Source organism: Microcebus murinus, chromosome 24, assembly GCF_040939455.1.
Source record: "Microcebus murinus isolate Inina chromosome 24, M.murinus_Inina_mat1.0, whole genome shotgun sequence".
NCBI lineage: Eukaryota > Metazoa > Chordata > Mammalia > Primates > Cheirogaleidae > Microcebus > Microcebus murinus.
Window position 1 is genome coordinate 28842526 of NC_134127.1, and position 12276 is coordinate 28854801.

The window sequence follows — 12276 nt, forward strand, 5'->3', positions numbered from 1 at the left end:
TTAGGCTCCAAAGAGGTTGTCTTCTCTACAAATATCCCTTGAGTACTGCATTTATTTTTTATTCTTAGCAGAAGAAAACCTTGTGGAATCCTTTAGAAGAAATGAATTTGCCAGTGATTTAAATTGCTTAATTTCGCATTCTTTTAAAAAAAAGTGAGAGAGAGAGAGAGACAACTACCAATTCCTTTAATCAAATCTAAAGTGGAGTTTCCCACATTCTCATGAAACAGCTTTATGGGTTTTCCGACCTAATGCATGTCAAAGTTCCCCCAGGAAGACCCTATCTCTGCCCATTGCTTTGAGGTGTTCATCTCCTCACCTAAGTCTCCATGGCCTTGACTCTGTAATCATCCCTCGATATCCCCAGGCAGGCATCCTTGGTTTCCATGTGTCAGGGCAGAACACGGTCAGTGTATTGTGTGAACTCAGACAAAAAGACTCTGGACGGCACCTACCATCACCCCCGCTTTTCTCTTTAAATTGTTTCTACTTTGTATTTTGTGCTCACTGTTAGTGTCCATTTCTACTATGTGCCCCTTAATCTCTCTCTCACTCCCCACACGATTTGTTTGTTAGAGAAACCAAGTCCAGCAAACTTAAAAGAAAACGTCACTGACAACGGTGGAGAACCTCCAGCCTCACTCCCTCGAGGGCGGATCTTCAATCACTGATAATTTTAGAAAGGGTTTAAACTGCACAGATCCTCTAAGATTTGAGTGATGAAATGTCCTACCATGTTTCCTTCCTTCAGGACTGCTCTAGAATGGAAAATAGGATATACTTGTGGAAAAGGTTTCTGTTTTGTTGTGTTAACCCACCTCATTGAGGCACAGTTGACATGCAAACCTGCACCTGTTTATTACATACATCTGGATGAGGAAGTTGCTTTCTGTTGCCCCCATGACAGATGAACACAAACTGGATGGCTTCAACCAACACAAATGTATCATCTTACAGTTCTATATCTGACACAGGTCTCACTGGGATAAAATCAAAGTGTCATCTGGGCTGTGTTCCTTTCTGGAAGCTCTAAAGGAGAAAGCCTTTTTTTCTTCCCCTCTTTCCAACTTCTAAAAGCCTGTCTCCATTTTCCACATCAGCAATATTGGGTGGAGTCCTAAACATACCACTCTGACCTTCTTCCACAGGTTAATCCACCTGTGACTCATGTATCTCTTCCACTTTCACAATCTTTTTGATGGCACCGGGTGCACCCAATAACCCAGTGTAATCTCTCCATCTCACAGTCTATAACCATGTCACTTCTGAGAAGTCCCCTCCTGCCACGTGAGGTAACATAGTCACAGGTCTGGGGGTCAGGACATCTTTGGGAGCCATTATTCTGCCTGCCACAGAGGAGTTTCATTGAGTTCTTTTCCTCTAACTCCTACCTGCATCATCAAGTTCTTAGTCAATGGTCGATATCATCTACTGGCATGTATAGTTAACAACTTTCCTTAACTTGCATAATTTATAAAGAAGGAACAATTGAGTTTATAGCATAACCTTTGTGTTGAATAACAGTTATGAGGTTAGCCACCAGCCCTGTGGAAGGAGATAGAATAACTCAGAATTTTAAGGATGGGTTTTATGTAGAACTGCCCCCTTCCTAATAAAAAGGGATGTGGATATATGTTTAATTCCCAAGGCCAAATCAAAACTGTCCTGCACATAAATCCACTTTGGAGTGTAACTCATTTGCACGGCTTGGCTTTACACCGTGGAAAATGAATTATGTAATTGTTACAAAGTCTTCACCCTTGATTCTGTGTAAAAGTAATCAGAGCAGATGTTATGCATTTTTTGAAACTTTAGTTACACTCGATTGATACACATCATGTAATTATCTTACCGTTCAGTATTTTTATAAATTCCCTCATATACACACCAAAGCAGAGGTCAGCAAACTGTCGTCCACAGGCAAAATCTGGCCCACAAGCTAAGAATGGCTTTCACATTTTTAAGTACTTGAAAAAGCATCAAAAAAGATAAATATGTTGTAAAACAGAAAAATAAAATAAAATTCAGATTTCAGCATCCATAATAAAGTGATATTGGAACACTACCACGCTCATTCTGCCGCACCTTGCAAACTACAACAGCAAAGTTGAACAGTTTTAGTGGAGACCACAGGACCCACAGAGACTGAATTATTTACTGCCTAATTCCTTACAGAGAAAGTTCATTGAATAACCCAAAACTGGCATTGTTGTCGGGAGGCATTTGAAAATACAGATGAGGGTGAAGAGGGAATTTAGGTTTAGGTGGGGATGGAGAGTGAATATGTTTATAATCATTATTAATGTTGGAATGCAACTAGAATGCAATTCCACCTAATTTTGAGATCAGAACCATTCCAAAATAATCTAATTGAGAAAACATTTTTTTATTTTGGCATATTATGGGGGTACAGATTTTAAGGTTTCAATAAATGCCCATTCCCCCCCTTCCCCCACATGTCTGAGTCTCCAGCATGACCATCCCCCAGATGGTGCACATCTCACTCATTATATATGTATATACCTGCTCCCCTACCCCCTCCCACCTGCCAAATAATCTATTACTGTATACCTATGTGTCCACTTAGGTGCTGCTCAGTTACTACCAATTTGCTGGTGAGTATATGTGGTGCTTGTTTTTCCATTCTTGAAAAACTTCACTTAATAGTATGGGTGCTAGCTCTAACCAGGAAAATACAAGATGTGTTATATCACCGTTGTTTCTTAGAGCTGAATAGTACTCCATGGTATACCTATACCACATTTTATTAATCCATTCTTGGATTGATGGCCACTTGGGCTGTTTCCACAGCCTTGCAATTATGAATTGTGCTGCTATAAACATTCGGGTGCAGGTGTCTTTTTTGTAGAGTGTCATTGGATCATTGGTAGATGCCCAGCAATGGGATTGCTGGATCAAATGGTAGATTCACTTGTATCGCTTTAAGGTATCTCTATATCGCTTTCCACAGAGGTTGAACTAGTTTGCAGTCCCACCAGCAGTGTAGGAGTGTTCCTCTCTCTCCGCATCCACGCCAGCATTTATTGTTAGGAGACTTTTTGATAAAGGCCATTCTCACTGGAGTTAAGTGATATCTCATTGTGGTTTTGATTTGCATTTTCCTGATGATTAGAGATGATGAGCATTTTTTCATGAGTTTTGGCCATTCTTCTGTCTTCTTTAGAAAAGTTTCTGTTCAAGTCCTTTGCCCACTTTTTAATAGGGTTATTTGATTTTTTCTTGCTGATTTTCATGAGTTCTAAGTATATTTTAGTTATCAGTCCCTTATCGGATGCGTACGATGTAAAAATTTTCTCCCATTCTGTAGGTTGTCTGTTTACTTTCATGACTATTTTTTTGGCTGTGCAGAAGCTTTTTAGTTTGATCATGTCCCATTTATTCATTTTTGTTGCTGCTGTGATTGCCTTTGGGGACTTCTTCATAAAATCTTTGCCTAGACCGATGTCTAGGAGAGTGTTTCCAACTTTTTCCTCTAGAATTGTCATAGTTTCATACCTTAGGTTTAAGTCTGTTATCCAGTGTGAGTTGATTTTTGTGAGAGGTGAAAGGTGTGGGTCCTGCTTTAGCCTTCTACAGGTGGCTATCCAGTTTTCCCAGCACCATTTATTGAGAAGGGATTCTTTTCCCCAGTGTACATTTTTGTCTGCTTTGTCAAAGATTAGATGGCTATATGAGGATGGTTTTATATCAGGATTCTCATATCTGTTCTACTGGTCAATATTCCCATTTTTATGGCAATACCATATTGATTTAATTACTACAGCTTTGTAGTATAGTTTCATATCTGGCATATTAATGCCTCCCATTTTGTTTCTGTTGCCTAGAATTGCTTTTGATATTCAGGGTCTTCTTTGGTTCCATACGAAGCGTAAGATTATTTTTTCTATATCTGTGAAGCATGCTGATGGGATTTTAATAGGTATTGCATTGAATCTGTAGATCAGTATGGGTAGTATAGACATTTTAATAATGTTGAGTCTGCCAATCCATGAGCATGGTATGGATTTCCATCTGTTTACATCCTCTGCTATTTCCTTCCTCAGTGTTTCATAGTTCTCCCTGTAGAGGTCTTTTACCTCCTTGGTTAAGTATATTCCTAGCTAGTTTGATTTCTTTGTTGCCATTGTAAAGGGAATTGAGTCTTTGATTTGGTTCTCAATTGGATTGTTGTTCGCATATATGAATACCTCTGATTTCTATGTATTGATTTTGTATCCTGAGACTTTGCTAAATTTATTTATCAGTTCCAGGAGTTTTTCTTGGTTGAATCTTTGGGGTTTTCTAGATATAATATCATATCATTAGCAAACAGTGAAAGTTTGATCTCTTTGGCCCTTATTTGGATACCTTTAATTCCATTTTCCTGTCTGATTGCTGTAGCCAGGACTTCCAGCACTATGTTGTACAGAAGTGCAGATAGTGGGCAGCCCTGTCTGGTTCCAAGTCTAAGTGGGAATGATTTCAATTTTTCCCCATTCAGTATGATATTGGCTATGGGTCTGTCATATATGGCTTGTATCATTTTTAGGTATGTCCCTTCTATGCCTATTTTCTTTAGTGTTCGTATCATGAAAGGGTGTTGAATTTTGTCAAAAGCTTTTTCTGCATCTATTGAAAGAATCATGTGGTCTTTGGTTTTGCTTCTGTTTATGTGGTGAATTGCATTTATAGATTTAGGTATGTTGAACCATCCCTGCATCCCTGGGATGAAGCCCACTTGGTCGTGATGGATTGTTTTTTTGATAAGCGTCTGGATTCGGTCAGCTAAGATTTTGTTGAAAATTTTTGCATCTATATTCATTAGGGATATTGGTCTATAGTTTTCTCTTTTTGTTGCATCCTTTCCTGGTTTTGGTATCAGTGTAATATTTGCTTCATAAAAGGTGTCAGGGAGGTTTCCGTTCTTCTCGATGTTGTGGAATAGTTTCTGCAAGATAGGTACCAGTTCTTCTTTGTAAGTGTGGTAAAATTCGTTGTGAAACCATCTGGACCGGGACTTTTCTTTTTAGGGAGATTTTTAATTGCTGTTTCTATTTCAGCTCTTGAGATTGGTCTGTTCAGGGAATCTATTTCTTCCTGGTTGAGCCTAGGGAGGCTGTGTGTTTCTAGAAATTTGTCCATTTCCTCCACAGTTTCCAGTTTGTGTGCATAAAGATTTTTGTAGCATTCATAAATTATATCTTGTATCTCTTTGGGATCAGTTGTGATATCTCCTTTTTTGTTCCTGATGGAGCTTATTAGATATTTCTCTTTTCTGCTTTTGGTTAGCTTAGCCAATGGTATGTCAATTTTGTTTATTTTTTCAAAGAACAAACTATTGGTTTTATTAATCTCCTGAATAGCTTCCCTGTTTTCAGTTTCGTTTAGTTCTGATTTGATCTTGTTGATTTCACTTCTTCTGCTGGGTTTGGGGTTGGTCTGTTCTTCTTTTTCCAGCTCTTTGAGTCATTTCATTAGATAGTCTATTTGTGATCTTTTTGTCTCTTGGTTATAGGCATTTATGGAGATAAACTTTCCTCTCAGAACTGCTTTAGCTGTGTCCCAGAGGATTTGATAGCTTGTCTCTCCTTTGTCATTTTGTTCATAGAATTTTTTTTATTTCCATCTTGATTTCTTCATTTATGAAGTAATCATTTAGTAGGAGGTTGTTTAATTTCCACGTTTTTGTGTAGAAATGTAAGTTTCTGTTAGGGTTGATTTCTACTTTTATTCCACTGTGATCTGAGAAGGTACATGGTATGATTTCTATTTCTTTTTAATTTCTTGAGATTTACTTTGTGTCTTAGGTCAATCTTAGAGAATGTCCCATGAGCTGATGAGAAGAACCTATATTCAGTGGATTTTGGGTAGAATGTCCTGTAAATGTCAGACCCAATTGTTCTAGAGTTTTGTTTAAATCCATTATTCCTTTATTAATTTTCTGTTTGGAGGATCTGTCTTGTGCCATCAGTGGGGTATTGAAATCTCCGGTGATTATGGAGTTGCTATTAATCCATTTGCTTAGATCCAGTAAGGTTTTCTTTATGAAACTGGGTGCACCTAAGTTGGGTGCATATATATTTAAAATTGTTATCTCTTCTTGTTGACGTGTGCCTTTCACCATTATATAATGACCCTCCTTGTCTTTCTCTACTTTTGTTTCTTTAAAAACTAAATCGTCTGAAATTAGAACTGCCACGCCAGCCTTCTTTTGGCTTCCACTTGCCTGGAATACTGATCTCCACCCTTTTACTTTTAGTCTATATGCATCCTTACAGGTTAAATATGTTTCCTGAAGACAGCATATACTTGGACTGAGTTTTCTTATCCATTCAGCCAGCCTATGTCTCTTGAGTGGAGAGTTTAAGCCATTCACATTTATTGAGAGAACTGATAGGTAAGGTAGATTATTGTTCATTCTGTTGGGTTGGATGTTGTTGCTTTGATTTCTCTCTTCAGTCATTGTATTATCTGGCTTTTAATCTTTGGGTTTTGGTTGTTTTTATATTCGTGAGTTTTTATTATGGTGTTCTGTGCGTAACACTGTTTTGAGTACTTCTTGTAGGGGTGGTTTTGCCTTGGTAAATTTTCTGAGACTTTGCTTGTCTGAGAATGTCTTTATTTCTCCTTCATATATGAAGCTTAGTTTTGCAGGGAATAAGATTCTAGGCTGGGCATTGTTTTGTTTCAGAAGAGTGAGAATGGGGGCCCCAGTCTCTCCTTGCTTGTAAAGTCTCAGTAGAAAAGTCTGGTGTTATTTGAATTGGCTTTCCCTTATATGCTACTTTATTCTTTTGTCTTCCAGCTCTTAGAAGGGCCTCTTTAGTTGATATTTTGTCAGTCTGATGACTGCATGTCGTGATGTCTTCCTGTTTGCATTGAATCTCCCAGGGGTCCTCTGAGCTTCTTGAACTTGTATATCGAGATTTTGAACAAGGCCTTGGAAATTTTCCTCTATTATATCTTCAAATAGCTTGTCCAACCCTTGATTGTTGTCTTCTTCCCCTTCTGATAACCCTGTGACCCTCACATGAGGTTTCTTCACATAATCCCACATCTCTTGTAGGCTTTGCTCTTTTCTCTTGTTTGTCTGCTCTATCTCTGTGACTGTTTTATTTAGTTGGAGGGTGTTATCTTCAATCTCTCAGATTCTTTCTTCTGTTTAATCTACCTTGTTCTTGAGACTTTCCACTGTATTTTGTAGTTCCCTGAATTGATCCTTCATTTCTAGGAGTTCGGTTAAACTTTTCTTCATTGTATCTGTTTCTTTAGTGAACTGTTGTTCCAGGTCATGGAGGGTTTTTTTGGTTTCTTGTGTTGTTATTGAGTTGTTCTTGCAGGTTGGTGAGTGTTCTTATGATCCACATATGAAATTCCTCTTTTGTCATTTTGGGTGCCTGATTTTGGTTGGTGTCCGTTTCTAGGGGGCTGGTGCTCCTCTTTGAGTGTGTGTTTTCCGTTTGGTTCTTCATATTTCCTGAGTTCCTTCGCTGATTTCTTCCCATGTCGATCAGTGCTTGTTTCTTTCCTTTAGGTTTTTGTTTGTGTATTCACATGCCTTGTCTAGTTTCTGAGCCAGTAGGTGGTGTCTGTGGGTGAGATTCGACCACTCCCTGTATAATGAGTCAGTAGGTGCCATGAAAAGGCTGTGCAGGATGTCCTCCCTGTCAGTAGGTGGCGCTTGCTTGAGGAACAGGCTACGCTGTTGTTTTTGTGTCCTGTTATCAGCTCTTGTTCCTGTAGAGAGGCACTCTAGTGCCTCAGGTGGTCGGTAGGGCCCTGAAACTTTCAGGTGTGTCCTTTTCTCCCCCTCAGGGAGGACTGGTCTAGGAGAGAGTCTGGGCATAGCTGGGTTGGGTAAGCCTGCCCTCAGGCACCACCAATGCCGTTAGCAGGGGTCAAAGTTCTATTTTCTGCTTCCAGGAAAAGCTGTCAGGGCGGGGCTGGAATGGCCCTGCTCAGTCAGAAAGTGTGCGTGTGGGGGTGGGGCTGTCTGAGACCCGCAGTCTGGAGCAGGCCTCGATTCTTTCCACTCTTCCCAACTCCGCAGCTACTCCTGGACCTCTGCCAACAGGAGAGACCACATGCCACCAGGCCTCCCCAGACTGTGATGCTGGCCGGGATGTTCCCTGCGCAGGAAGGCCACCTGGGCTGGACTCATGGCCTCCTTTTGGGAGGAGGGTTGCCCTCTAGGACGCTGATCTGCCCCTGGAGGCACACACACCTCAGTAGGCTGTTTATGTATATCCCTTCTGTGCCCCGGGCAATTCGAGACCTCGGTGCATGGGATTTGGTCTGCAGGTCTGACCTCTGGGTCCCAGAGTTCAAACTATATCCCCATCAGGGAGAGGAGTGCCGGTCCCAATTCACCCACAAGGATCCCATGCTGGGTCTATGTCTCTCAGCCTCAGGGTCTGCACTGTTCTCCTGGGATCACTGGGCCAGCAGCTCCTGGGAGGGCTGGTGGGTATGGAGCTCATAGTCTGAGTTCCCCTTCGTCAGCTGTAGGGTCCCAAAAGGGAAGGTCCCGTTCCCTGGAGGTGCCTCCGGCTGGTGGCTGTATTGTCTCTTTGGGCATCCTCGGGTAGGGTCTGTGGAGGGGAGAAGGAGGGAATAGGGCACCTGCCGCGCTGCTCGGGTCTGTGCACACGAAGGTGCCCGGAGGGAGTTGGGAGCCTGGTGCCACGTACGCTACAGGCTCACTGCTGGCTGGTGGTGGCCGTCTCTGGCCTGGTGTCCGCAGGTCTCTCCACTCGATGGGGAGCCCACCAGCAGTCCCAGATGCAGGGGAGGGGAAAGGTGAATTATCCACCTACCCTTCCCGCTGGTCTCTGGGCTGCTCCAGTGGTCTCAGCTTCCAGTTCTCCTCTGCAACCTCCTCCTGTGGAGTATCCCGGGGTCTCAGGTACCCCTCCTTCTGGCCCTTGTCCGCTGTATGCTCGTCTTCTTGCTTCTTTTTTCTAATTTCTGCTAGAAGTTGACTTTTCTGCAGAGATGCTTTGTCTGGCGGTGTTTCTCGTCCGCCATCTTGATCCTCCCCCAAGAAAACATTTTTAAAGCAACAAAATAATAAACTTGGATTTCATTTATAAAAAGTTCCTTAAGTACATACACACAGGCGAGCTGCATAGTCTGTAGGTTTTTGAATCTTGAACTTATTTTTCCTTTGTGCTTTTTACATGGTTTGTACTTTGGGCTTCCTCAGTATTAGGCAAAGAGGTGCGCAACCCGTAGAATTTGTAATACAATCTCACCAGAAAAGAGTAAAGGTGATTAAATGTGTCTTGGCGTCAGCCTTGTCCAGCTGTCACCAGTGACTACTACACAAATCCAAGCAAATAGGCAAATCCAAGCAGTGCACTTCCTCTTACAGAAGATTATTTCAAACGGTGACATAAACATTGTTGCGATTGGTTACAGTCAAGGTTTGGCTTTTAACTTTAAATGGATACTGAGCCTTTGCAAGCCGTGCAGTTGGAATGGAGCACCCTGACATTAGAAAGCCTGACCACATATTCCATGAGATGCTGCTTCCTCCAGGTAACAGAATAAATAGGGAAATGCTCTGCACAGGTGACCCCTGCCCAGCAAGTCTTTTGCATAGAAATAAGATGCCCAGCTTGACCAGGTAGCCATGGTGCTCCCAGGCCAGCCCACTAAGATCACCACAGTGCCTCAGGTTCTGCTAAGTTGGTGAGTTCTGTGAGTTGGTGAAACCCTCACAGACAACCTACGCCAATATTCCATTATTTCGAAGACAGGTTTTGGTAACTGAGAGGCAAAATAAGTATTCAATATGTGACCACGTGTAAGTCACATGAAGAATGTGCTTCAGGTTCCTTTACATACACATCTGTCTCGTCTCTTTCAACTCCTTGATGTGGGTGTTTTCACGTCCAGTTAACAGATTTGGAAACTGAGGTTCATAGAACATGGCCCAACCATGGGACCTCGGCCAGTACAAGGCAGAGCCAGTGCAATGCTATGTCTGCAGCATCCAAACCCAATGATGCTCCCACCACTGGCCAGAACTAAACGTATCCCTCATACCTCTAATGGGCAGGAGGTTTATTACCTGAGAAGGCTTTTACTCCCTAAGCAAGCACACGTTTTCAGTAATAGGAAGTAAAGTGCATGATTGTTTCTGACAGCTAAACTGTACGCTGTAAAGTGAACTAGAGATCTTAAACAGCTTAACCAGAAATCGTGTCTTATTTTTAAAAAAGATGACTCTCCTCCTTCCGTACAACATAATTTTATTCCATTTCAACTCTCTCCCACAGTTCCTGTCATCAATCTCGTCAATGCCCATCTTCCTACCTAGGTCAGAAAGGGCCAGGTTGTGAACCCTGCCTGCAGATGGGTTGCTGGGAAGGTGGCTTGCTGCCCAGCATGACAAACAGCTCCTTTGAGTCTACTTCAGGTCAAATGCTAAGTGTTCAAATAGAGAAAGGCAGTATTTTATCATCTGCCTATTTTCTTTTCTCGTTTTGCCTCATTTTGACTGAGGTCCTGATGGGAAGGACCGAGAGATCCAAAGAACATCTTCTCACGTATCCATCATTGATAGAGAGCAATAAAAATGCCACATTTTTTTGAAAGCCTTCATGCCATCGGGGAAGATGGTATTTGTATTTGGGCAAAAATAAAATGATCTGAATCACGTTAACACTTAAAGACCAGGAAGTGGCCTCTGTCTTAAGCATCTCGAAATGAAGAATGTCAGTAATCCTATTTTCAAGCAGGTTTGATGCAGGACATTTGCTCTGTTGGTTTACAAGGGAGATTTTTTTTCCTCTTTCTCTTCTCCAGGCTGACGGGCATGAACCTCCCCTCCCCTGTCATCAGCAGCAAGAACTGGTTACGTCTCCATTTCACCTCCGACAGCAACCATCGGCGCAAAGGATTCAACGCTCAGTTTCAAGGTAAGAAAGCATTATCTTATGAGAAAAAAATAGCAGAAAGGTATTACGGTGTTTTCTAACCCTGAAAATTTACAATTTTGCTGACGATGCAATAAGAGATATAAGTAAGCTCGAAAATGCCACCTGTGTCTCTTATGAACAGTTAACTTTGGAAATTATACAGATAACAACTGTAAACTTATTAGTATAGTTTAATTACTGTCACAGTATATAGTACATGTAGAGTTTCTGGTTTGGCTGGAAGAGTTTCTGAGTTTTAATAAATATTTATTAGCATGAATTCTAATTGCTATACATCCAACTTGCAAATTTGTACCATGACTGGTTATTGCCTTTACTCACATGCTACGTGAGAATCATAAAGCAGACAGGTTGTGTGAAAATGCACAAAAACATTGCTGTATCACATTTAGTCCTAACACATCTTCATGCTGTATAAACACATAAACTCGACTGCCTGACTTAGTAATTTACACGTAATGAACCTTAAAGAGAAATATGCTATATTTTCTGTAGCTGAGCAAAATGGAAAATCTATAGTCATTAGCATATAGTTTGATCCTGAAACTTTCTCTTTGTGTGGACTTTCTAGTGTTCATGCATGAATAATACCGTGTTTCCCCAAAAATAAGACCTACCCATAAAATAAGTCCTAGTAGGATTTCTAAGCATTTGTGCAATATAAACCCTACCCTAATAAGCTCTAGTGATGGGCATGGCTACTCAGAGCATCTGCACAACCCATGCATTTCGTTGCGCAGCGGTAAAGAAGACGAGCAGCCCTTCTCATCTGCCCCATGAGAGCTCTATTGCTCGACATGAGAGATTGGGGCCAATGGTTCTAAAGAAACTAGAGTCTCAAGGAATTCAGGATGGAATTCTGTGTTTGGAGTTATGATGATGTTCTAGAAGAAGATGACTAAACTATATTTGAATAAATGTAGATTGCACTTGAAAATAAAAATATGGCTACACTAAAACAATATGCCTTCCCAAGAGAACTTCTCAAGCTTTCCCCAAATCATGATCATGAGGATGTTGGTTCAGTCAAGGCAGCCTTCCCTGAACACTTGCCACATGCCAGTCAGAATGCTGAGCCATGCAGTGGACCCAGAATAAGGGAACTTTAACAACCCCTATGCTCCAAAAACTAGCAGGTCCAGAATGTTCAGAGTTTAAAAATAACTCCCAGGAAAGGCAGAAGGCAAAGAAAATTCATCATAGCTCCTGAGGGTGATTCTAGGAATTTTTCAACAAACTGGTCTGAATATCTCTTATCTTACGCATTTTAAGATCTATCATGCTGGCCGGGCGAGGTGGCTCACGCCTGTAATCCTAGCACTCTGGGAGG

The 12276-nt window shown here is 41.4% G+C and overlaps 1 protein-coding gene across 2 annotated transcripts in view; it reads left to right on the plus strand.

Moving 5' to 3' along the window:
• The window catches only part of CSMD1 (CUB and Sushi multiple domains 1), a 1569742-nt gene that overhangs the window by 1027339 nt on the left and 530127 nt on the right, over positions 1-12276 (plus strand). For both annotated transcript variants that reach the window (XM_020282735.2, XM_075997279.1), the window contains exon 6: positions 10813-10925. In XM_020282735.2, coding sequence (XP_020138324.2) covers positions 10813-10925 — 113 coding nt within the window. The remainder of the gene's footprint in view (positions 1-10812; positions 10926-12276) is intronic.